General features: G+C 42.8%; 1 protein-coding gene across 1 annotated transcript; it reads right to left on the minus strand.

The window, feature by feature from the left end:
- On the minus strand, positions 1-27,445 carry LOC120031290 (roundabout homolog 1-like). Its single transcript, XM_038976977.1, has 19 exons — positions 26,995-27,445; positions 24,338-24,667; positions 15,993-16,150; positions 15,116-15,236; positions 14,663-14,801; positions 14,284-14,411; positions 12,468-12,583; positions 12,002-12,233; positions 11,661-11,782; positions 10,996-11,167; positions 8,960-9,160; positions 8,516-8,558; positions 7,394-7,509; positions 6,434-6,754; positions 6,227-6,328; positions 5,774-5,915; positions 4,914-5,150; positions 4,242-4,597; positions 1-1,573 (listed from the first exon to the last, which is right to left on the minus strand). Exons 1-19 carry the CDS (start codon positions 27,053-27,055, stop codon positions 1,284-1,286), a joined length of 3,387 nt encoding a protein of 1,128 aa, XP_038832905.1. The 5' UTR covers positions 27,056-27,445; the 3' UTR covers positions 1-1,283.
- Positions 27,446-27,777: the final 332 nt, after the last annotated feature.

The following is a 27,777-nucleotide window of genomic DNA, read 5'->3' on the forward strand; positions in this document are numbered from 1 at the left end:
TTACCAGACTGAGACTTATATGTTTTATTATCATTATCAAAGGCCACAGTAGAAGATATTGGGTTAGTTAAGCTTCAAATTATATTAAGTAATGCATGAAAATGTATATAAAAGGAAGAATTATTCCTCATCTCGGGTGAGACATATTAGTCCAGTCCTACTGAAGCTATTCTTATAAAAGGAAGACCTTTACAGCATGTGAAAAACATATTCTACTTATTGCTCAACGTGCACATTTCAGCAGGTACATAGGGCCAAATCCTAACTTCAGACACATAGGATATTTACACAAGTCATGTATTGATGTCAAGGGGAGATTTGCGAAAACGTTTAGTCCTGCACACACATCTGTTGTGTTGATGATTCAGCCCTCAATGTTAAGTTTCATGTTAAAAGGAAGAGAAATTAAACAAACTCTGAAACAAAACATAACTACATCTTCCAAATTCTAGTCAAAAAACAAATGGTTAGCGCTCATAAAAAAAAATGTATAGAGACAAATGCACATTTAATAATAATAAAAAACTGAATAAAACGGTCTTGTGTGAACAAAGTATGATGAAAAGAAGCAGAGAATGGGTTGGAAAGTCACAGTGTTCATGGTTCATTAAATTAAATCAGTCGTAGATATTTACATTCTATTGCAAGTAAATGGTCTGTACAAATTCGCTCCTGAAGTTTTCAATATGCTGTAATTAATATGAAACCAGACTGAATGCTGCGCTCACCAGTGTGCATTCAGTCTGTTTTAACCAGGCTAGTAGGATCATAGCGCTTGGAAGATTCTGGAAGACAAAAATAGTGCTGTAGTACAGTAACAGTGCTGCTAAAAGCATAACTCTCTAAATATTTGTTTTGGAACAACCTATGACATGACAGAATTTTGACAAACTTTTTAGAGTTGTTTTGGCACGGCGGTTCATCTCTTGGAAAGCCCAACCCAGGTCATATGAGAACACAAAACAGAGGACACACCATAGAAGATGTCCATTCTATGAATTCTATTTTCATGGGAGAGACTGCCCTGAGGTATTGTGGGAAACCTAGTTCAGGTAACCAATAGTGGTCTGGACGGGAGACGTTGAATGGTCATTTCAACCCCAGTTACACTTCTACTGATGACTTGCAAAGCACTCATAGAGAAACAAAGACCACTTAAAAAATAATGAATGAAACCCAAGTCGAAATGTAATCGTTTTTTCTCATGCTTAACAAATCAAGAGTCAATTCAATTCAAGTCTTGGCATTGAAATGGATTTGACCAAAAATCATCATCAAACAGATCATCGGTGTGGGGTCGTCCTCACCCCCCCTCGTCCTTCGCCCCTACTCCCTCCTGTGGCTCGGCGGTTGTCATAGTGAAGATCGTCACGGCAACGCCCCCAGGTGTTGCAAGCGGGGGTTGCTGCTGCCTGAGAGGGGTACTGTGCACGGTACTGCGCCTCCATCTCCTCAACCCAAGCTGTGCTCCAGTCCCAAACGGGCATGGGGTCCAGCTCCCCGAAACACTCCTCTTCTTCCCCTCGAGCTGGAGGGAACAGGGCACTGAGGGGCGACGCCGGGGGAGAGAAGTCTGGAGAGGAGACAGTAGAACACAACTAGAGTTAAAACACACACTGATACATGACACCATGTCACACCATCGGACATCACGATAGAAATACTATATATTACAAAATACATGAGATATGACACGATGATACAAAGAGAGATATGACAATTGACACCATGATACAAAGAGAGATATGACACAATTGACACCGTGATACAAAGAGAGATATGATACGACAACTGACGTCATGATAAAAGAGATGTACAGAAGGGACACATTTTTACAGTGTCAGATAGTCTCTTTGTACCATATCAACAGTAAAAAAAAAAAACAGATGCACGATCACCCTGCCAACTTCTTCATTGGAAGTGTTCCCTTGGCCAGTAATTAAAGAGGAAAATTACTTTTAAAGAGGAAAATGACTTTTAAAGAGGAAAATGACATTGACGTGAATGGCACCCTATTCCCAACAACAGATTCAGCCGCGGGCCGAATTTTTCTTATGCGGATGGTCGGGGGGCCCGGAATATATTTACAAATAATTAGTAGACTGCAAATTGAGCACACCCTGCCGCTGTGGGGCGGCAGGGTAGCCTAGTGGTTAGAGCGTTGGGCTAGTAACCGAAAGGTTGCAAGTTCAAATCCCCGAGCTGACAAGGTACAAATCTGTCGTTCTGCCCCTGAACAAGGCAGTTAACCCACTGTTCCTAGGCCGTCATTGAAAATAAGAGTTTGTTCTTAACTGACTTGCCTAGTTAAATAAAGGTTAAAAATGTAAGTCGCTCTGGATAAGAGCGTCTGCTAAATGACTTAAATGTAAATGTAAATGTAAGAAGCCCAAACAGATATAATATTTGACTAAAACAATTTCAAACCTTGCTTACATTTGTATATGGTCATTTTTCTCCCTATTATGCATGGGAATTCTTGGGAACAGATTTACAAAATCTGATTTCCTGGTGTTTTTACAGTCTTTTGTCCAAAAATGTAAAAAATACATTTTATAATTTTTTTCTCAGAAAACTTGGGGGGCCAAATAAAACCACCCATAGGCCGCCAGTTGGGGAACCCTGACCTACAAAAGCACTACTTTTAACCAGAGCCATATGTGCCCTGGTCAAAAGTAGTGCACTATATAGGGTAATATTTGGATACCCCTGCCCTATGAGGTCAAGTGAGGCCTGCTGGTTTTCTGTTCTACCTGGGACAGTCCAATTCAGATTTTTTTTTTTTATCACTAATTGGTCATTTGACCAATCAGATCAGCTCTGAAAAAGGTCTGATGTGATTGGTCAAAAGAACAATAAATGGAAAAAATATCAGAATTGGGCTGCCTGTGTAAACACAGCCCTGGTGTCCCAGGTCTAAATGAGTCCCTGATTTAGAGGGAAAGAATAAAGAAATATGGCTGCGTTTACACAGGCAGTCCAATTCCAAAACTTTTTCCACTAATTGGCATTTTTCAGCGCTGATCTGATTGGTCAACAGACCAAATACTGAAAATAAAAAATCTGACCAAATAAACAGACCAAATAAATCATAAGGAATAAGGTTTGAAGTGCGTGTCCTATATCTAGGAGATAAGAAATCTCAGAAAATATATATTCTTTTGACATATTTTGGCACAAAACTACTTCCATATTTCCATTAATTGTTTAATCTGGTACCAGGTAACTGTCAGATGAGTCCCGGGACACTTGTGGGGGTCGTAGAGTAAAACGGAGAACACCATCGTGTTTGTGAGTCTTTCCTTAGTGGTGTCAAAAGTTTGTACCCCAGACCTTTCGGACACAACGGACGTTTTCATGAGACCGATTTAAAAAATATATATATATTTTAAGAACAATTGGGCAAATCGAGTAAAGTTGAATCGGACATCTGCACATTTGGAAAAAGGACAGAGTTATTGATTAAGTAACAGTCTGAGAATGCTGGCTCGCTAGCCCCTTTAATTTGCTGAGAGGTCTTAAGTAATCACCTATTGCCATCCCCCGAATCCTGAGCTAACCCCCTGCCCAACACACACAAACACACACTTTCTCTTTACATTGTGTGTGTCTGTGAGATACACTCTCAACTCAATCACATCTATCTGTCCCATAGGTCAGCTTCAGGGGCCACACAAGCACTGCCAATTCCCACATGTAGCCCATCTATGCATCCTCAAATACAAGACCACTGCTTAAATCTAGGTAAGGCTACATCCCCAATGGATACAGAGCATGCCGATAAGCTACACAAATGAAAACTGGTGACACCTGATTGTGTGGTCAATTCTATTTTTCCACCAGCTACTGGAATACACTAATTCCATTTATGAGTTGTAAAATGTTTGTTATTTGTTAAATACTATGGACAACATTAAATTAATGAATAATACCTAACCCTGATGTAGCCTGACGCATCCATCCAGAAATCTTCATACACAAGTATATGATGACCAACCTATAGAGGCTAGTGGAATCAGATTGAATGTCTGATGTAAATCTGACTCCAAGGCACCATTTTAGGATTGTCTTGTAATAGTGCACCATCTAGTGCCAGTTGGTGGAAAGACAACACAATCTCAAGGAATAACATATATGAATAACCTGTCTAAAGTATGATGATTGGCTACATTTGGGCAACCATATTAAAACATGCATTAACTATCATTAACGCTTTAATAATGTTTATCCAGCAGTCTTGCCTGAGAAGGAGGCTTCACTCATGGACTCGGCGGCCACAGTGGCGAGCACGCGGGCAAAGTTGGCGTCGTTCATGAATGAGCCATCCGACGAGCTGATGAAGCTGTTGCGGGTGCTGTTCGCCATGTTTCCCTCTGACACCGAGCCCCAGCCGTTCCACAGCGAACCCTCCCATTCGCTGCAGAGCGACGAGGGCGTGCTCTGAAACCGGGCCCGTCGGGGGCCCATTGGCTCCTGTTCGTCAGTCATCCCGTCCTCCAGTTGGTCGGAGGGGAGGGGCCCATAGATATAGCCCAGGGTGGGAGTGGGGGAAAAGGTGCGAGACAGGGAGGAGGCGGGAGGATTCTCCAACGTGGTGCTGGAAACAGGAAGTGAGGTAAGGTAAGAGGTGAATAAAGTAAAAACTTACAACACCTGTAAAGCAATACTGTAGTAACATAACAGAATTATTCTTGTAATATCAAACATTTTACTGATAAAGAGACTGGCTACTGGCTTTGGAGAAAAGTCAGATTAAATATTACTGACAATATGTTTGGTTGTCTAAGTTTAAAAGCCCTTATCAAATCGACGTAGTGGAATAGATAGCGTGAAAGCCTTTCAATCAATGACTCTGACAGTAAGCCTCTCGCCCTCCCTTAGTCGCCACCCTTAGGTTTCCATGGCAACCCTACCTGTGCTTCTCGGCCCTGGGGCTGAGTTCCAGGTACTGGGCGACTTCCTGTGAGGTCATCGTTGCGTCTTGCTCCTCATCCAATGACATGCAGTAGGAGGCAGTGGACAGGCGGCTATAGGAGGGGCAGCCAGTGGTGTTGGTGTTAGTGTTGGTGGGGGGGCCGTGGTGACCAGATGCAGCACACACAGACTGAAGAGACCCGGCATCTACAGTCAGCTTAGTGGACCTGCTGGACCTAGGTGTGATGAATAATGGTCAGATGGTAATTTCCAATAATTAAAAATACATTCATAAGTGATATTCTTCAAGAATCAATAGGTATATCATTAAATAATTAATAAAATGGCTATATCACAGCCAAAATATTAGCTTGATATTACAGCAGCTAATGTCCCCCACGATGAAATTCGGGGAGGGGACTGTGGATCTGTCTGTCTGTACGTTCGTCACGCTTAGTTGCCTAAATGTACTATAGTTACAAGATATTCCAATTTTGTTTCTAACAAAAGTGCTATTCCTTGCAAGAGGATAGTCATACTGTAACTAGAATTGAGCAGTTTCCTTTGTTTAAACTGTGGTTACGTTTCATTCATGGGCAAGTAAATTGGCATTTGATTGCTGGGTGTTGGTTCCCGTTCTCTGAGCCGTGTCGAGGCCCTGTCGTCGTGGCTAAGAGCAGGGAGGAAGTACAATCATTTTCTCCAGCAGTAGACAGGAAACCACTTCAGGCCATAGGGTTTTACTATAATGGCCAAGGAAATGGAGGGAAGCAGAGCGCAGTGGCTCATTAGAGAGTGGGGAATGGGAGAAGTTATGGATAAATTGGTGTCAGGAAGTAGTCAACAGGAAGTTCCTCACCCTTCCTCTGAGGTGAGGCTGTGTGTGTCAGTGGTGTCGCCCATGGGCAGCGGGGGTGGCAGCATGTCCTCCAGGTGCAGTGAGGCAGAGTAGTGCAGGAAGCGGGGCGACGCCAGGGGCTTGAAGCACTCCGAGCGCCCACCTGGAGGACGAATACACACAGGCACCAAGGTTAACACAACAAAAACAATACTGTCAAGGACAGGGGATCTGACTGTACCATCCATTCCTGGGGGAACCCCCAGGGGTGCACATATTTGTTCTAGCCCAACACTAACACACCTGATTTAAGATAACTAAATACGAAGCCCTTGATAAGATCAATTAGGTGTGCTTGGGGTAGAACAAAAAGGTAAACACCCTGGGGGGCAGTAAATACACTGTTTAATTGTTCCTGAGCATTAAGAGTAGAGTATGAGTGGTATAAGATGACTGTACAGTACAGTACAGTACCTGGTGGGAGGTGGCTGAGCCTCTGTTTGTAAGGCATTCCCCTCATAGCCAGCGCCTGGCTCCTCGACGACAGCAAGGGGGCGCTGTTCACCGCATGGAGATCTGCGAAAGGAGACAAGTCTGTGACTCAAAAGTAACTACAGATCGATGTTCACCAATAGCAAGGACATCAAAACCATGCAAGGAAGACACCACATTGACAATCACCTTGCTTGTAATTATTTTCCCACGACTCCTTGAGCACGCCCATCTTGGGCTGCGAGGGCAAGGCCTGTTTCCATGGCAATGCCTGGCCATCCTGGACAACTGTGGCAGGCTGGGAGATGCGCACCGTCGCTGCGCCGTGCTGCGAGGAGGTGGTGGTGTGGCAGTGGGGCCGCTTGGGGCATCGGGCAGGGCTGTTGAAGGTCTTGAGGCCATTACCCGTCAGGTCCACGTAGAACGTCCCGTAGACACCACAGCTGTCGGGCACAATGGGGACAGCTACGTCCAGAGAGCTGGGGTCCTTCTTGGCTGTGATGGGCAACGCTGGGAATAAGAAGAGGACCATTATTTGTCCCCCATGATGATGTTAAATGCTATGCATCCACTTGTGTGAATTTGAAATGCTATGCATCCACTTGTGTGAATTTGAAATGCTATGCATCCACTTGTGTGGCTGGAATTGTATTTTTAAGTTGTCAAATAAATGATATCTATCGATCTAAGATTGGAGAAATTCTGAGGCAGAATGGATCAAGTGTATTGCTTACGTAGCAGAGGTTCTGAGCTTCCATGATGACTAGCAGAGTTAGTTGCATAATCAACTGGTCCAGGACCAGTCTTTGTTATCCAGCGCATACTGGTCACAGTAAGAAATGCGGTAGGATGAACTTTTTTTTGTTGATTTTTTTTACCTTTATTTAACTAGGCAAGTCAGTTAAGAACAATGTCTTATTTACAATGACGGCCTACCAAAAGGCCTCCAAGGGGACAGAGGTTGTGATTAAAAATAAAATACAAATATAAGACAAAACACACATCACGACAAGAGCGACACCACAACACTACATAAAGAGAGACCTAAGACAACAACATAGCAACACATGACAAAACAGCATGGTAGCAACACAACATGACATTAACATGGTAGAACTGATTCTAGACCAGCTTTAAAGCAGAACTCACTAGTCCTTCTGAAGCCGGGGTTCTCCTGGCTCTGAGCCCACAGTCCCTGGTACTTCTCGTCACTCAGGGTCGGTCTCCACACACCCGAGATCCACGGAGAGTCTGGGGCCGCCATTCTGCAGAGACACAGATCAATCAATCAGTCAGCCAATCAATCAATCAATCCCATGTAATGGGTATGGTTAAAATGGCAAAACTAGGAGGCACATATAGTGGATCAGATCATATTACACATGAGCATACACGGAGTGTACAAAACATTAGGAATACCTTCCCCCTTTTGCCCTCAGAACAGCCTCAATTGATCGGCTATGAAAAGCCAACTGACATTTAAACCTGAGGTGCTGACCTGTTGCACCCTCTACAACCACTGTGATTATTATTTTCATCTGACCCTGCTATGAACATTTGAACGTCTTGGCCATGTTCTGTTATAATCTCCACCTGGCACAGCCAGAAGAGGACTGGCCACCCCTCATAGCCTGGTTGGTTCCTCTAGGTTTCTTCCTAGGCTCCGGCCTTTCTAGGGAGTTTTTCCTAGCCACTGTGCTTCTACACCTGCATTGCTCGCTCTTTGGGGTTTTAGGCTGGGTTTCTATACAGCACTTTGTGACATCAGCTGATGTAAGAAGGCCTTTATGAATAAATGTAATTGAATTTGTTGAGGCATGGGCTCTACAAGCTGTCAAAAGCATTCCACAGGGATGCTGGCCCATGTTGCCTCCAATGCTTCCCACAGTTGTCAAGTTGTCTGGATGTCCTCTGGGTGGTGGAACATTCTTGATACACGGAAACGGTGCGCCTGGCACCTACTACCATACCCCGTTCAAAGGCACTTAAATATTTTGTTTTGCCCATTCACCCTCTGAATGGCGCACATACACAATCCGTCTCAATTGTTTCAAGGCTTAAAAATCCTTCTTTAACCTGTCTCCTCCCATTCATCTTCACTGATTGAAGTGGATTTAACAAGTGACATCAATAAGGGATATAGCTTTCACCTGGATTCACCTGGTCAGTCTGTCAGGGAAAGAGTGTTCCTCATGTTTTGTCCACTTTGTGTTTAACGAAACAAAAGGTAGTGACATTGTCAATGAGCCACACTGTTTGACTTCCACCTACCTGTGTTTTATGATGAGGTCCTCACTGGCCAACCTGTACAAACCTGCAAAATCCAGAGTCATAGTAATTTTATAGTCTCGTTGATTTCCCAATGAGGGAACACACCTTATACAGGAACACTGGAGATGGTAATGTTAATTCCGTCCTTGATATATTTTATCATAAGCATTTGACCTTGAATGATGAGTCCAAATCAACCTATGGAATGCATGCCCACTATAATACAACCCTGTGAGAGGTGAAACCTTCAGTTACACATCAAATAACCAGAATATCTTGTTTTAGCGAAATAAAAAACCTGAATAGTTGCTAACGCTAATTATGTAACCATAATGGCACAGTGGACTAGCGTACCATGACATATCCATGCTCCAAATATCCTATGCCAAGCTAATACTAATGATACAACATATAAGCTATCCCCCAATTTCTGCCCAGACAGACCTTTAGCCTTGATGTGGCCTTGTCCCAGGTGGTCGCCAGGCCGGGTGTGGCGGCGGTACAGGCAGACGGCCGTTATCACCAGGATGCACCACAGGAGGGCGCCAACACTCCCAATGAACACTGGGCCCCTCAGCACGGCCAGGACCTGAGTGAGGTCCCTACTGGGGCTGTCCAACTGGGGTGCCCCGGACCTCTGGGAGTCTGGAATAGGGAGGGACGGGAAAGTCAAAAACAAGACAAAAATGAAGAGAAAAATGAGAGAGAGAGAGATTTCAGGCTCTGTTGTGTGGAGGTTTATATAATATTTTAGATTCTTCAAAGTAGCGACCCTTTGCCTTGATGACAGCTTTGCACAATCTTGGCATTCTGTTATCCAGCTTCACCTGGAATGCGTTTCTGACATGAAGAAACGTTCAAAGATCTTAATGATGGACTGTCATCTCTCTTTGCTTAATTGAGCTATTCTTGCCATAATACGGAATTGGTCTTTTACCAAATAGGGATATCTTCTGTATACCACCCTTACCATGTCACAACAAAACTTGCTCAAAATCAATATTGGCTCAAAAGCAATAAGAAGGAAAGAAATTCCACAAATTAACTTTTAACAAGGCACACCTGTTAATTGAAATGCATTCCAGGTGACTACCTCATGAAGCTGGTTGAGAGAATGCCAAGAGTGTGCAAAGCTGTCATCAAGGCAAAGGGTGGCTACTTTGAAGAATCTCAAATAGAACATATATTTTGATTTGTATAATTTTTGGGGGGTTACTACATGATTCCATATGTGTTATTTCATAGTTTTGATGTCTTAACTATTATTCTACAATGTAGAAAATAGTAAAATGAAAGAAAAACCCTTGAATGAGTAGGTGTGTCCAAACTTTTGACAGGTACTGTGTCCAAATTTTTCCCTAAAAAACAACAACAAATAAAACACTGAAATATCACATTTACATAAGTATTCAGACCCTTTACTCAGTACTTTGTTGAAGCACCTTTACAACAATTACAGCCTTGAATCTTCTTGGGTATGACGCTACAAGCTTGGCACAACTGTATTTGGGGAGTGTCTCCCATTCTTCTCTTCAGATCCCTTCAAGCTCTGTCAGGTTGGATGAGGAGCGTCACTGCACAGCTATTTTTAGGTCTCTCCAGAGATGTTAGATCGGGTTCAAGTACGGGCTCTGGCTGGGCCACTCAAAGACATTCAGAGACTTGTCTCGAAGCCACTCCAGAGTTGTCTTGGCTGTGTGCTTAGGGTCGTTGTTCTGTTGGAAGGTAAACTTTTGCCCCAGTCTGATGTCCTGAGATCTCTGGAGCAGGTTTTCATCAAGGATCTCTCTGTACTTTGCTCCGTTCATCTTTCACTCGATCCTGACTAGTCCCCCAGTCCTTGCTGCTGAAAAGCATCCCCACAGCATGATGCTGCCACCACCATGCTTCACCGTAGGGATGTTGCCAGGATTCCTTCAGACGTGACGCTTGGCATTCAGGGCAAAGAGTTCAATCTTGGTTTCATCAGACCAGAGAATCTTGTTTCTCATGGTATGAGAGTCCTGTAGGTGCCTTTTCAAACTCCAAGTGGGCTGTCATGTGCCTTTTACTGAGGAGTGGCTTCCGTCTGGCCACTCTACCATAAAGGCCTGATTAGTGGAGTGCTGCAGAGATGGGAGAACCTTCCAGAAGGACAACCACCTCCACAGAGGAACTCTGGAACTCTGTCAGAGTGACCATTGGGTTCTTGGTCACCTCCCTGACCAAGGCCCTTCTCCCCAGATTGCTCAGTTTAGCCTAAAGGCCAGCTCTAGGAAGAGTCTTGTTGGTTCCAAACTTCTTCCATTTAAGAATGATGGCCACTGTGTTCTTGGGGACCTTCAATGCTGCAGACATTTTTTGGTACCCTTCCCCAGATCTGTGCCTCGACACAATCCTGTCTCAGAGTTCTATGAACAATTACTTCAACCTCTTGGCTTGGTTTCATAACCTTTTGGCGTTCGGTTGACCATAGATAACCGTTGCATGTTGTCACTGACCTATGACCACTCTCAGGGGGTCACTCTGTACCCCAACACCAGCTCCGTTGACCGTTGCCACCCGGACCCAGTACTGCTTCCCTGGGTAGAGAGGGGTTATTTCCAGACTGTAGGTCCCACCGTCCACTGTCCAGTTCAGGTACTGCTGCTCTTCCGACTGCACACACCACACCTGGACAGGACACACGGACACACACCCAGAGATCAAAGAGGGAACCAGGGAAGCATTACAGTTTGTGTGTGTGTGTGTGCTTTCAGGTGATTGATTCTTCAGCAGGAGTAATAGGCAACTCTGGTCCTGGAGAGCTGGCTTTTGTACCAGATCAGCACACCTTTGATTAAACTTATCATGGTCTTCTTCCAGAAGTTCAACCACTTCTATCAAGACTGATTAGTTGAATCAGGTATTTCGCACTTGAACAAAAGCCTGCAGGCCAGGGTTGCATAGGACACCCTGTCAATACGATGTCTCATTAGAATGTGTGAATGTATTATGTCAGGTACTGAACATAGAGGAAAGAAAACTCACACTGGAATTTCTTGCATTCTCACAAACGTTTCATAAAACACATTGTGGAGCATACAAGAATGCCAGTGTGCTTGAGCAACTTCTTCAAGCATAGATACAAGAAGGTAAAAGGGGTTTTAAGTCATCTTGTTCTTACCTGGTATCCCTTGATGATGCCGTTGTGAGATTCATGGGGGGGAGGCTTCCAGGTCACATTGACCGTGTCATTATGGTCAGGGGTCATCGTTATGGAGATGGCCTGAGGTGGGGCACTAGGCACTGTGGGAGGATGGAGTGTCATGAAAATAACAACACGTGTAAAAACCACAGACACACAACCCATCTTGATTCAAAACATCGTTTTTAATCTTCATAGTACAAAATAGCACTGTAAAGTTGGACTACTCCTGAGCTACAGTATCCAAAGAAACACCTATATTTTCATAAATGTTTCTTTAGAGTTGATAACAGCCAACTCTAACCGTTTTGAACCCTTACCTGTCTCAGGTACACCTAGGTGCCTGGTGTTGCTCTCCCGGCCGTACAGGCTGCTGCCGTAGGGACGCACTTTGAACTCATACTTGTAGCCCCTCTTGAGCGGGCCGACCAGTGTTTGGAAGTTTGGTAGTACAACCCTCTTAGCCGCCCAGTCCGAACTGGCGGGCAGGAGAGAGCGATAGAGGACCTCGAAACCATCCAGGTAGTGTGGCTGGGTTGGGAAAGACTGGAGCTGTAAGGAACAAAACAAAAGGAAAGCCACAGTTAAAAGATTTGCCTTTCTGGAGTAGAAACCCAAAAAAGACAACCTTAAATCCACATTATTTGAACGTTCTCTGTGACATGAAAATAATGTTCTGAACAAACGTGAAAAATGACAGACCTCAATCTTAGTTCAGCAAAAGGTTAATACCTAACAGTTTTCATAATAATACATGCGCCTTCATGTGACGTCTGATCTCCGTACCTTCCACTGCACTTGGGACATGTTGGAGTTTGGAGTCAGCACCGTCACATTCTCCAGAGCCACGCGCAGGGCCGACAACTCTCTGTGAAGGTCCCTCTGTCTGGTACTTGCGGCTTCTGTGAAGGAGGGAGAAAAATCTTCAGAGAAAATAATATTTTCTGTTCATAAATGGAAGTTCCCTACTGGCACTGAAATTGACACAAACTAAACTCCATATACATTTCCATAGTGATCCTAAAAACGGTTTACTTTAGATCCACACTCAATTCCGCCGCCAATTCAAGGACATCATAAAAAAGTCTGTGCCTAATATGGTCTTTGTTGTGCATTCCAGTTTGCTGTGTTCCCTGAGGAGAAATAGATATAGACTCAGCAAAAAAAGAAATGTCCTCTCACTGTCAACTGCATTTCTTTTCAGTGTAAATATTGTAAATAATGTGTGTAAATATTTGTATGAACATAACAAGATTCAACAACTGAGACATAAACTGAACAAGTTCCACAGACACATGACTAACAGAAATGGAATAAGGTTCCTGAACAAAGGGGGGTCAAAATCAAAAGTCAGTATCTGGTGTGGCCACCAGCTGCAATAAGTACTGTAGCGCATCTCCTCCTCATGGACTGCACCAGATTTGCTAGTTCTTGCTGTGAGATGTTACCCCACTCTTCCACCAAGGCACCTGCAAGTTCCCGGACATTTCTGCGGGGGAATGGCCCTAGCACTCACCCTCCGATCCAACAGGTCCCAGACGTGCTCAATGGGATTGAGATCCGGGATCTTCGCTGGCCATGGCAGAACACTGACATTCCTGTCTTGCAGGAAATCACACACAGAACGAGCAGTATGGCTGGTGGCATCGTCATGCTGGAGGGTCATGTCAGGATGAGCCTGCAGGAAGGGTACCACATGAGGGAGGTGGATGTCTTCCCAAAACCGCAACTCATCAGTTAAGAGCACTTTTTGCCAGTCCTGTCTGGTCCAGCGACGGTGGGTTTGTGCCCACAGGCGATGTTGTTGCCAGTGATATTTGGTGAGGACCTGCCTTACAACAGCCATACAAGCCCTCAGTCCAGCCTCTCTCAGCCTATTGTGGACAGTCTGAGCACTGATGGAGGGATTGTGCATTCCTGGTGTAACTCGTGCAGTTGTTGTTGTCATCCTGTACCTGTCCCACAGGTGTGATGTTCAGATGTACCGATCCTGTGCAGGTGTTGTTACACATGGTCTGCCACTGCGAGGACGATCAGCTGTCCGTCCTGTCTCCCTGTAGTGCTGCCTTAGGCGTCTCACAGTACGGACATTGCAATTCATTGCCCTGGCCACATCTGAAGTCCTCATGCCTCCTTGCAGCATGCCTAAGGCACGTTCACACAGATAAGCAGGGACCCTGGGCAGTAGAAGGGCCTCTTTAGTGTCCTAAGTTTTCATAACTGTGACCTTAATTGCCTACCGTCTGTAAGGTGTTAGTGTCTTAACGACCGTTCTACAAGTGCATGTTCATTAATTGTTTATGGTTCATTGAACAAGCATGGGAAACAGTGTTCAAACCCTTTACAATGAAGATCTGTGAAGTTATTTGGATTGTTACGAATTATCTTTGAAAGACAGGGTCCTGAAAAAGGACAGTTTCTTTTCTTGCTGAGTTGATTACATTTGGCTGTAAGGAAATAGGGTACGATAGGATAAACTTTGATTTCAAACTGGCTTAGACACACAGTCCTGCTGTACACAACATAAACACTGTACATTACATATTCAACCGATACACAACACATAAACGTAGCGTTGAAGGCCCAAGCTAAGCGCTCTTACCCTCCACCACTAGCTGTGCGCTGGCGGTGACCACCCCCACGTCGTTGACAGCTGTGCAGGTGTACCTCCCAGAATCCAGTGACGTCACATAGTGGATTTGGAGGCTCTGGTCAGGATTCACTAGATACCTACAGACATGACACAGAAATCAGTACAACATTCACTCTAGCAACTGCATGCAATTATTAGAAATCAAAGAATGACATATTATTGAACGGTATACTAAGTATGGCCTGTCATGACATATGTACTGACTGTGCTGTGGAGTAGCTGAGAGATTGTTTTTTAATGTAACATATACACCTCATGTCAATGACAGTTTTTAGTCTAATGTACAGTTAATGGACAAAGCTTTTGTAGTTGAATGCAATAATCAGACCTGCCATTGGGCAGAGGGCCCTGCTCGCGGCTCCACTCCACAGCAGGCATGGGATCTCCTTTAGCCTCGCAGTAGAACTGGGCAGACTCCCCCATCCCCACCGACATATCCTGAGGCTTTAGCACCAACACTGGCTTGGCTGTGGATTGAGAAAGCACGGACAAATATGAAAAGTATGGTTAGTCATATCACACCTCTATGCATTTTATTGCATTCAATTCCATGCTATCCCTTTTATCAATAGCAAACATTCTTAGCAGCATGACATACCTTTTCCACAATGTTGTGCAGAGCCAAACTGTACTGTGCTGACTCAGTTCTTTTCACATTGTCATTTCCAGCCACTATGGTGGATGCATAATCAGGCCAGCGCTGTACAGCTTGGCTCAGTAGTGCGAAAAGGTTCTTGCTAAAATGCTGATGTACTATATATGGGGTCAGGGTTTATCTTACCTAGGACAGAAAGGCGGGCGGCCCTGCTCTCTCTTACTCCCACAGTGTTGGAAGCCACACAAATGTACACGCCAGAGTCATTCTTCTGGGCTGGGGCAATGATCAACTTCCCATTCAGCGCCTATAGGTCACATGGGTAGCAATCACATATAGTAAAAAAAAAAAGGTTTCTTGCAGAGGATAAATAGCCTTGTACGAGCCTTGGCTTGTGTGAGCCGAAATGGCTCATAGGAGCAGGAGCCTATCTCCTGTTTCTGTAGAGTGAACAGCTTGATGTACAAGTACACCCCCTGGACAGGATGCTAGTCTATCACAGGGCCTTACCCCCAATCTATCTCCTTAATGCTGAGTGCCAAACAGAGATGCATTGGGTCCCATTTTTTGGTCTTTGGTATGACTCAGCCAGGGATTGAACTCTCAACAGTCAAATCTCAGGGCTGACCCTCTAACCAGAAGGCCAATGAATTTGCCATTGCAGAGGATAAATTATCATCATTTTTGGTCCAAGATGATAGGTCCTCTTTTATTAACGAAGAAGGAAAATGAATGAAGCAGCCTGTGGTTTTAATCAAACTTTTGTACAACAATGCCCTCTATTGGTAAAAGGATGATACCACATCAGGATTGGAGAAATAAGTAATCAAACAAAACAGTATGATGAACCCCCCAGGTTGGTATGGAATAAATTTCAGCTCCTGCCACCTCGGGGAATTAACTAAAGTTAGAAAAATTCATTAAAATATGGAAAAAGCTACATGTTTTGAAAATACATTTTCTGCAATGAAATGCAGACTGACAACTGTCCCAGTGTTAATTTCCAATTTCCAAACCATACAAACCCCTAAAAAGCATGTAGCTATTGTTAAGGAGGTCTCACAGTGTAATGCGGGTCAGTGTTGTTGATGGGGACCCCGTCTTTCTTCCAGGTGACGTTGGGCTCGGGGTGTCCCACCGGCGGGCTGCAGTTCATCACCGCCACCTCCTCCACAGCCACCTCCACATCAATGGGCTGCACCCGGAAGTCTTCACGGAGAGCTGGAAGAAGACACGACAGAGGAGGTCCATTCATAACCAGTGAGTCTGAGACTAGCTGGTGCACACTGCCATAACAGTACATTGTACGAAAACGTCAAAGTTAGTCTACAAGCCTGTAGTTCATAAACATTTCCTGGGAAACACACATCACTGCCTGCTTGAATTGTCTTCCCGCAAATGAGAGTTTTGACCATCAAAAACAAGCAAGGCTTACAATAACCTCATCTAATGATTTTTTTAAACAAAACCATTATCATACATCACACAGCTCCAAATATCCAGATATTCTGTATAAGGAATACATAGTGCCTTTGTCCAGTGTTGACCCATCAACAACCACATACAGTACCAGTCAAAAGTTTTTCTTTATTTTTACTATTTTCTACATTGTAGAATAATAGTGAAGACATCAAAACTATGAAATAACATATGGAATCATATAGTAACCAAAAAAAGTGTTAAACAAATCCAAATATATTTTAGATTTTAGATTCTTCAAAGAAGCCACCCTTTGCCTTGGCAGCTTTGCACACTCTTGGCATTCTCTCAACCAGCTTCACCTGGAATGCTTTTCCAACAATCTTAAAGGAGTTCCCACATATGTTGAGCACTTGTTGGCTGCTTTTCCTTCACTCTGTGGTCCAACTCATCCCAAACCATCTCAACTGGGTTGAGGTTGGGTGATTTTTGTATTTGTATTTATTATGGATCCCCATTAGCTGCTGCCAAAGCAGCAGCTACTCTTCCTGGGGTCCAGCAAAATTAAGGCAGTTTATACAATTTTAAAACATTACAATACATTCACAGATTTCACAACACACTGTGTGCCCTCAGGCCCCTACTCCACCACTGCCGTATATCTACAGTACTAAATCTGTGTGTGTGTATGCATGTGTCTGTGCCAATGTTTGTGTTGCTTCACAGTCCCCGCTGTTCCATGAGGTGTTTTTTTAATCTGTGTTTTAAATCTAATTTTACTGCTTCCGTCAGTTTCTTGATGTGGAATAGAGTTCCATGTAGTCATGGCTCTATGTAGTACTGTGCACCTCCCATAGTCTGTTCTGGACTTGGGGACTGTGAAGAGACCTCTTGTGGCATGTCTTGTGGGGTATGCATGGGTGTCCGAGCTGTGTGCCAGTAGTTTACAGACAGCTCGGTGCATTCAACATGTCAATACCTCTCATAAATAAAAGTAGTGATGAAGTCAATCTCTCCTCCACTTTCAGCCAGGAGAGATTGACATGCATATTATTAATATTAGCTCTCTGTGTACATCAAAGGGCCAGCCGTGCTGCCCTGTTCTGAGCCAATTGCAATTTTCCTAAGTCCTTTTTGTGGCACCTGACCACACGACTGAACAGTAGTCAAGGTGCGACAAAACTAGGGCCTGTAGGACCTGCCTTGTTGATAGTGTTGTTAAGAAGGCAGAACATCGCTTTATTATAGACAGACTTCTCCCCATTTTAGCTACTACTGCATCAATGTCTTGACCATGACCGTTTACAATCTAGTGTTATTCCAAGCAGTTTAGTCATGTCAACTTGCCCAATTTCCACATTATTTATTACAAAATTTAGTTGAGGTTTAGGGTTTAGTGAGTGATTTGTTTAAAATACAATGCTTTTAGTTTTAGAAGGGTTAGGGTGAGGGTGAGGGTTAGTAACTGTGATTGTGGAGGCCAGGTCATCTGATGCAGCACTCCATCAATCTCCTTCTTGGTCAAATAGCCCTTACACAGCCTGGAGGTGTTGGGTCATTGTCCTATTAAAAAACAAATGATAGCGCCACTAAGCACAAACCAGATGAGATGGCGTATCGCTGCAGAATGCTGTGTTAGCCAAGCTGGTTAAGTGTGCCTTGAATTCTAAATAAGTCACCGACAGTGTCACCAGCAAAGCACCCCCCACCGTCACACCTCCTCCTCCATACTTCACGGTGGGAACCACACATTCGGAGATCATACGTTCACCTACTCTGAATCTCACAAAGACGCCAGACCAAAGGACATATTTCTACCTGTCTAATGTCCATTGCTCATGTTAATGAACTTATCCTCTGCAGCAGTAAACTCTGGGTCTTCCTTTCCTGTGGCGGTCCTCATAGCGCTTGATGCCAGTTTCATCATAGCGCTTGATGGTTTTTATGACTGCATTTGAAGACTCTTCAAAAGTTTTCCGAAAATTTTCCGGATTGACTGACCTTCATGTCTTAAATTAATGATGGACTATTTTCTCTCTTTGCTTATTTGAGCTGTTCTTGCCATAATATGGACTTGGTCTTTTACCAAACAGGGATATCTTCTGTATTCCATCTCTACCTTGTCACAACACAACTGATTGACTCAAACGCATTAAGAGGAAAGAAATTCAACAAATCAACTTTTAACACGGCACACCTGTTAATTGAAATGCATTCCAGGTGACTATCTCATGAAGCTGGTTGAGAGAATGCCAAGAGTGTGCAAAGCTGTCCAGGGCAAAGCCTGACTACTTTGAAGAATCTCAAATATAAAATATATTTTGATTTGTTTAACACTTTTTTGGTTACTACATGATTCCATATGTGTTATTTCATAGTTTTGATGTCTTCACTATTATTCTACAATGTAGAAAATAGTAAAAATAAAGAAAAATCCTTGAATGAGTAGGTGTGTCCAAACTTTTGACTGGTACTGTACGTTCCTCAGAGGTCTCAAACAATTCATAGAGCAAACTTGACCGGTCTACAGTGACATAACCACAAGTACATGACAGACAAGCCTGACCTCTTGACAGGAACAAGTCATGTTTACTCAATCATTAAGAGTAACTGTGAACCATTTAGGTTGAAGGTCTAAGGAGCTTCCTCCCATTATATCCAAAAGAACAGAAACAATGGCCTTTCACCTTGAATGTATAAATTACAACATGTTTAGGATGCCTGTTTTAAATCCTCACTGATACCATTACATTGCAACACCAAATGGAATCATGAGACAAAACATTTTTGGACACACAATGGTCTAGTGTCATAAAGTACAAGTAGAATATCTCCAATCTTTTGTTCAGCAAAATATTAAGGAATGATCTTAAGCTGGAGTTCTTTAAAATGTAGATATGTGTATTCTTCAACTTAATAATTAGCCGGAAATGAACTTAGCCCAACTCTTGAATTAAAAGTGATGCATGGTTTATTGCTGTTCAGGCTACTTTTCCTAACCAGTTCAACTATACTGACAAAGGTCACGATTACACGATTATCTTAATGAAACTAACACAGATAAATAAAGGTTAAATTCTAGATATACCACAATCCTCCTGCTACTGTTCTCTAAAGTACTGTCGATCTGCCAACTGAATCTAAATTAAGTACCACTGTCTATTGTCCCAATGGCTCCACCACCAAATGTACTGCTCCAGGGAAGTTCCCCCAACAAGTCAATCAGCCACTAATTATACCATCCAGCTCAGGAATCCAGTGGTCTCCGGGTGACCCTGTTTTGGGTGCAAACAGAGGCTGGGGGTCAGGGGTCATTTAGCAGTGCTTGTCCTGGAGAGGGGGTATTCATTGACATTGGACCCCCTTACTTATTCTCTGTAATCACAAAGACAAGCTCGCTCTCTCTTCCTCTGGAGCAGGATTCTGTGGATCTGTGGATACTGGGGGCTTCCCGTTGACCTCAAGGATCATATATCAGCTTGATATAATGTTAAAGATCAGCATGGAGGTAGAGAGGAAGTGAATGGGACAGGATGTAGGAGAGAGCCATACAACAAAGACAATAGAATGTATTCTAAGACCACAGTTTCACATCCATCTGGCATAGGGTTCCATAGTCTTGGTCCTGGAAAGCAGCCTTGTGTGGTTTTGGTTCCATCTCAGTATAAGCACACCTGATTCAGCTAATCAATATCTTGAGTGGTTTATTAGTTACCGCACACTGCGGCGACTGATACATAGTCTCTTCACTCACATGATCTATAACAGTGTGATGGTACCTCTCTTCATCCTAGTGTGCAATTAGTTTTGCATGGTATCTTGGCATTTACAGTGCCTTCAGAAAGTATTCGTACCCCTTGACACATTTTATGCCAATTTATTAAAAACAAAATACAGAAATAGCTCATTTACATAAGTATTCACACCCCTGAGATGTCAGAATCACCTTTGGCAGTGATTACGATCAGTCTTTCTGGGTAAATCTAAGAGCTTTGCACACCTCGGGCCTCATTTGACAATATTGGAAGGAACTATTCTAAAATACAACTTACGAAAGGAATTTAGAATGTTAATACGCATAGAAAATGTTTGAGTTATCAAATAATCCTATGAGTGCACACCGGTAGGAGATCACCATTGCTAAATACAAATTGTTCTCAGCCTCAGTACACGACCTTGGCTATTTGCATTTCAAAATGTCCCTAATTAACCATATATGGTCCAAATTATTCCTTTAAAGCATGTGGGGGAAATAAAATGGCGTACCATGACATACAACGCCGCAAACAAAAAAAGCTTAGAAAAAAATAATGATCCAAGAATGAAATACAGGCGCTAGTGTCAGAGATTGAGTACAACCAAAATATTATATTTGGCTCGCTCAGTTGTGGCTTGACCAGTAAAAATTCAAACATAGCTACAAAGAGAGGACCATTGAGCCAATTAGTTACATTAGCAATGGCAAATATACTTCAAATGAGCAGTCAACACTCATCAATAAGCCATCCATCCTCAACAGCTCCTTCCTGTAGGCGTATAGGCCAACATTGCTGTTCTGCAGAATGAACGAGTTGTGCGTACCAACTGGCCACCACATTTAGCAGCATCTTTTGCGCACCACATAACCTATCGCCTGCACATTAAGAGTGGAAGCCTTTTCTGTTGACATAGTTGAAATCGTTTTAGGATGGTGCTTTTATGGTGATGTGGGTACGTTCTACTGCTCCATTCGTATTTGTTAATCCATTGTTGGCAACAAAAACAAACTCTTGACTTTAACCTGTAGTGCAATGGTGTATGAAAATTGTATGTTACAGTTTGTTTTGCTGATGATTGTATCCAAAACATTACCTCATCGAGGGTTGTGAGCAGTGGCGGTTCTAGCTTGTATGGCTCCCTGAGCGAACGCCCCCGCCCCCCCCCCCCGCCAACAAAAAAAAGCACCGTTCTGCACTAACTAATTTTTATTCAGACATTTGGAACAGCACAAATAAATAATCATAACATTAAAAACGATATAAATATAAAAATATACGCAAAAATAAGACTCAAAAATATCAAAAAGAAGTAACAAAGACAAATAAAAACGAATTGTAGTATATAAATACAAATAAAAAAGATTATCAAATTATTACACTATTACCCTATTGCTAACAAAAACAACACAAATAAAACTAAATTGCACAAATCCTATATCACACAAATAGAATAACCTGATTATTACACTACTGCACTTCAAACAAGAAACACAAACGAAATTGCTCAACTGCCATCTAAACCCTGACCTTTCTTGCCTTGATGCAAAGTCATCAATTACATCATCATAAGAAATCTGCTCAGCAATTGCATGGTTAATACTGATGACAGCAAGGCTACTAAGGCATTCCTGTGACATGGTGGACCTCAGGTAGAATTTGATGAACTTTAGCTTTGAAAAGCGCCTCTCTGCTTGAGCTACGGTCACTGGAAGAGCAAGACAAATTCTGAGAGCAGTCCACAAATTTGGATACATTTGGACTGGTTTTATATTATTCTTAACGATTAGGCACAAACCAGAACCAAATGCAACAATATGTCTGTGAAACTATATATTCACAGTATTATGAATTAATTGTGATTTATTTGGTAGCATTTCGTAGTGTGACTGATTTTACTAATTGCATTAGTACTGTACAAAGTTAGAGGTGCGCTATTTGATGGAGTCCCCTGGTCCCCCTACCTCGGGCTTCCAGTGGGGAGACCTGAGGTCAACCTCCCCATCTCGTACTTCTGAGTGGGAGACCTTCCCAGGCAGTAGCCTGCCTAGCTCACAAACTAGAATCAGGGCGTCCACTCCGACAAGGTTAATTGACCCACAGTCCCACACGGTGACATGATATCATTGAAGTGATGTGCAAATGAGCGATGGAAAACCGATCGCACAAATGTCACCATTACACATTTTTTGGGGAGGGCGCCCCGTGCCCTGGGCGGTGCCCATGTCGCCTATACCGAAATCCACTACTTGTTGTGAGACACTGATCGGCAAGCTCCTGCTGAAAAGTGCATGTTGCCAAAAACCCGAGGGTGGATAGCACTTGGATTTGCACTGGAATGGCATGCGTTTGTCTTTTTAAAGTAGGTCTTAAATCCTCGCAAATTGGTTCATCAGATAATTTCCCAAAACCAATATGTACTTTCTGCCAAAAACAATCCCACCTGTCTCTATAAACACGCTTTCTACGAAATGCAGCGTGCCAAATCTTCAAATAGAGCGAGATCAGCCTCGTGACATTTCCCATTATCTCAGTCTTTTATAGTATTTCAACAATGGTTTCAGTTTCACACGTAACTCTAATTTAACAAATGACTGTATTTTATAAGGATTATTATTGGAACAAATTCACTAATGTAGTCAAGTTATATGACTGTCAAGATATGTTTAATGAATTCACAATGGAAATACAACTATTATTACCCTCGATTTGTTTTAATGTTCCCATTCTACGCTTGACAGGAAGTTCCCTTACACTTGGCATTGAGCATTATGCATGGTCATGGCTGTGCGTAAAGTTACTAACACTCTCAAGCAAACGTGCATATTGATAAATCTCACACTTTGCGTGGAAATGATCCCACGTATGGTTTATGCACAGATGTGCCTACACATGATTGATAAATGAGGCCCCTGGATTGTACAATATTTGCACTTTGTTCTTTTTAAAATTCTTCAAGCTCTGTCAAATTGGTTGCTGATCATTGCTAGACAGCCATTTTCAAGTCTTGCCATAGATTTTCAAGCCAATTTAAGTAAAAAAATGTAACCAGGCCACTCAGGAACATCCAATGTTGCCTTGGTAAGTAACTCCAGTGTATATTTGGCCTTGTGTTTTAGGTTATTGTCCTGCTGAAAGGTGAATTTGTCTCCCAGTGTCTGTTGGAAAGCAGACAACCAGGTTTTACTCTAGGATTTTGCCTGTGCTTAGCTCTATTCTGCTTCTTTTTATCCTAAAAAACTCCCTAGTCCTTGCTGATGACAAGCTTACCCATAACATGATGCAGCCACCACCACCTGCTTGAAAATATGAAGAGTGGTACTCAGTGATGTGTTGTGTTGGATTTGCCCCAAACATAACACATAACGCTTTGAATTCAGAACAGCGTTAATTTATTTGCCATGTCTTTTGCAGTTTTACTAGTGCCTTATTGCAAACAGAATGCATGTTTGGAATATTTGTATTTTGTACAGGCTTCTTTTCACTCTTTCATTTAGGGTAGCATTTCTGGAGTAACTACAATGTTGTTGATCCATCCTCAGTTTTCTTCTATCACAGACATTCAACTCTGTAACTGTATTAAAGTCCCCGTTGGCTCATGGTGAAATCCCTCATGGTGAAATCCAGGGAACTGAGTTAGGAAGGATGCCTGTATCTTTGTAGTGACTGGGTGTATTGATATACCATCCAAAGTGTAATTAATAACTTCGCCTTGCTCTAAGCTAAGGGATATTCAATGTCTGCTATTTATTTACATTTTACACATCTACCAATAGGTGCCCCCTTCTTTGCGAGGTACTGGAAAACCTGTGTTTGAAATGTACTGCTGTGGGATACAGAGATGAGGTAGTCGTTCAAAAATCATGTTAAACACTATTATTGCACACAGAGTGAGTCCATGCAACTTATTATGTGACTTGTTAAGCAAATTGTTTACATCTGAACTTATTTAGGCTTGCCATAACAAAGGGGTTGAATACTTATTGACTCAAGATATTTCAGCTTTTCATGTTTTATTAAATTGTAAAAATTTCTAAAAACATAATTCCACTTTGACATTATGGGGTATTGTGTGTAGGCCAGTGACACAAAATCTAAATTTAATCCATTTGAAATTCAGGCTGTAACACACCAAAATGTGGAAAAGGCAAGGGGTGTGAATACTTTCTGAAGGCATTGTATGACAAGATAAATGCATGTCCATCTAGTTTGAAAGACTTCCCCACAGTCTTACCTGCGATATAGAGAGAGGCATTGCGGCTGGTGGCCTTGCCTGCGCTGTTCTTTGCCACGCACGCATACACACCCTGTGTCTGACTCCGCCTCCCAGGGACCACCCTGAGGAAGAACAGGCTGCCCTCTGACAGAACGATGGGCCGCGATTGGCTGTCCAGCTTGTCCATCTCCAGGGGCTGGCCATTGTGGAGCCACTCGATGGAGGGCTCGGGTGTGCCTTCGGCACGGCAGGAGAGGGTGGCAGGGCTGCCTACCTTGACCACCACGTCTGAGGGGTGGTGGACGATCAGCGGGGTTACCTCCACTACCTCCGCCCTCAGCCTGGAACCTGCAGGGAACAAAAACAGTGGATGGAGGAACGATGGAGAAACTAAGGTTCTGTCAAAATAGGCTATTGCATCTGTTAATTCACAGAAGCTCTGGCAATAGTTTATTACTATTACTATGCATACTATTCATTTAGCAATGAATGGGGTGAAGAGGACGAGATCGGGTGTATTCAGGCTGGTATGGCCGTAAGCCATGGAACAAGAGTTGGATAAACTATTTCAAGTTCATGTAACTCAAAAAACTTTGAGGAACTAGAATAGCCATTCCATTTTAAAATGGCCCTGATATTATTACTGTGTTTATAAGAGAATACTCTAGTGAGCAAAAAGCTTACAGCATCTGATATTCCCAAGCGGTCTTCCAACCAAATAGTAACCAGTTCTGACCCTGCTTAACTTCCGAGATCGGGCATATTCAGGCTGGTCTGGCCGTAAGCCATGGAATGAGAGGTGGATAGACTATTTCAAGTCTCATGGACAGTCAAAAAACTAACTTTACATTAATATTCCTTTCCTACTATCAGGTCCCAAGGGATGTACTGATTCATACACCCATTCTAGTAATATCACAAACAAACACAAGTCATGGATGACCTTCCATTCCTAACTCACGTAACGGGAGGCCCTGTACAATCTGATCTTGGGTCAGTGTTTTAGGCTACATACGTCAACAAGCATCTCCTTTGGGAGTCTCGCCAATGCTTTTCACGCCATAAGCAACTCCCACCTTCAAAAACCAGTTTTACTGTGTTGGAGAGCAACAATGTAGTACAGTATGACTCAAAGGCTAATGACAGATGGAGAGGTAGTGCGGAAAACATGTTTGTCCCAAAGTGGTCTCAAACAAACTCTGACTGAAGTAGTCTGAAGTGTGTGGTCCTCTTTTCAAAGTGGAACAAGGGTATACTTAAGAGTCAGTAATAGTGGGCTTTTACAGTAGAGACACCACACCCAGAGAGTGGCCCCTAGTTCAGGGTCAGCTCACACACTCAATTAAAAGCATCCACCACAAACAAGCATAGACACCGGCTACCAACAAACAATGCCTATTCTTAGGCCAGCAGCATTGGAATTCCATTGTTCGGCCCGTGGTATTGGATGACTCCAAGTTGGAGGAAGTGGGGGGATTCTGCTGTACTTCCTGTATGGGACAGGAAGCTAAACCAGTCGCAAGGCCGTTTGCCCCCCCACCCCCCACACACTAAACAATAGAACAACATTCCTTCACGCAAACACAATCAAGAGGGCTCAAAGGGAAATCTGTCACCTGTGCACTGAGTGCGTGGCAGTGGACCCCTGCTATTATTGCCCCGGCGACAATGCCTTTATTGAGTGGCAATGTCAAAACACTATTGATGCTAAGGCTTACACTGGCGCTATGTACTATTGGATAAAAATTGGACTCTGGCCATTGAGCTGTGGTAGGCTATATTTGGTTGTGTTGATTTTGATAATGAACATTGCAACTGGAACAGCTATCTGATGGATGCTTTCATCATGTACGAGATGACATGCTTTCAAAGACTGTCAAGATTATTTTGATAGGATTTCAGATGTGTTACAATCAGCTAATCTTGCAAATGTCATTTGCAACACTAGGCTAGCCATAGGTCTACCCCTGATTGTGAGGTAAGACATTTTTGTCAGTGGCTTGCAAAGTTTATATTGTTTCAGACAAAGCTATTTCCTGAGGGAGAGCCCACACTCAAGTCATAAAATGATTTTGAAAAATGTAAAGCAGTTTCAATTAAATATTTGCATAATATGCATATTATTTACAAAACCTATAGAGTAGACTAATAATATTTTCTAAATGGTCACTTCCATAAAGATTGGAATAACAATAGCCTAGTACTGTGTCAAACAGATGGGCTGACTCGGCAGGTGCTGTAGGCTACATCAACTGTTAATTATTTACTGAACAACAAAGTGCCATTGAAAAGTAGGAAGATGATTTGAAGCAAGCAGGGGAAACAAACAAAAATCACCAACAGGAGAGAACTCTATTTGCTATGTATCACATATGGCTAAAGCCTGGTGTTAAAAAGCTTAGCCTATCAATAAACAAATGGTGCCTGATACCACTAGAAACTTATTTTGAGAATGAGCTCAATTCATTCAAATAGGCCTCACAAACCAGGCCATAATAACAGAGCCATTGAAAAAAAAGGGTGGAAATATAGGCAGGGGAAACTTTTATAATTAACTTTATTTACTCAAATTGCTAGCAATAGTAATAATTAAATAAACTATAAATGCATTAGCTGATATGTTTACCATAGGCCTACAGTACATTACATGTATCATATACAAATAACAGCCTTACCTGCAAGGTTTCCAAGAGCTGCGAAAACTACCAACATTCTTATAAACACCTGTTCCGTCATTTTATGTTAGGTCTCCGATGTAAACAAATCGTTATTGCATCGTTCACCTATCTGGTGCATATTACTTCACTTGAGGAGGCGCGTTTCCTGTTTTACGCACAAATCAAAGTTCCATTTGAGGAGGTTTCTTCTCCAGATTGATTAAGATTTTCCAGATAATTCCATTGGTGTTTCGTTTGCCATTCCATCACACATTGATGACCACCTTATCTAAATCCAAGAGAGCACCAATGCAATTAGCAACAGTCCCAAGTGACTGCCATGTGAACAGAAGAGGCAGGCAAAGTGGCAACAGGTCGCCGCCTAAAAAATGCGACACTCCCCCGTTTTAACTCCCTGGCTGAAAATGTGTCTTTCGTCGCATGAGGGGCTTAAGCCACCGTTTTAATCACCAACACATCATTGGGATAGTTGCAGAGGAATAAAAGCGCTGCCACACAGTCTACACAGGATATAGGCTATTGTGGGTTAATTTGAACATCGTTTCCTCAAATGCAACACTTTTTCATAGAATAATAAGATCATTTGCATTTGGGGTACGTTGAAGCCTGTTTACATCTATTTCAATGTTCCCCCATTTGAAGTGCCAATTTGAGGTTATCACTTTGGGTAGCCTACAGCAATATTGATCCTCATAAGCTACTGTATATTGGTTGCCTTTATATTTGGTTGCCTGCGTCCTTTGAATGATTATACACTGAGTGTACAAAACATTAGGAACA

Source organism: Salvelinus namaycush, chromosome 3, assembly GCF_016432855.1.
Source record: "Salvelinus namaycush isolate Seneca chromosome 3, SaNama_1.0, whole genome shotgun sequence".
Classification (NCBI taxonomy): Eukaryota; Metazoa; Chordata; class Actinopteri; order Salmoniformes; family Salmonidae; genus Salvelinus; species Salvelinus namaycush.

Excerpts from the sequence above, each read along its gene's own strand:
- LOC120031290 (XM_038976977.1), bottom strand. The coding sequence starts at position 27,055 with ATGACGGAACAGGTGTTTATAAGAATGTTGGTAGTTTTCGCAGCTCTT. Across the intron at positions 24,668-26,994 it reads AGCTCTTGGAAACCTTGCAG|GTTCCAGGCTGAGGGCGGAG; the intron begins GTAAGGCTGTTA and ends TGTTCCCTGCAG. Across the intron at positions 5,151-5,773 it reads AGCCTCACCTCAGAGGAAGG|GTCCAGCAGGTCCACTAAGC; the intron begins GTGAGGAACTTC and ends CATCACACCTAG.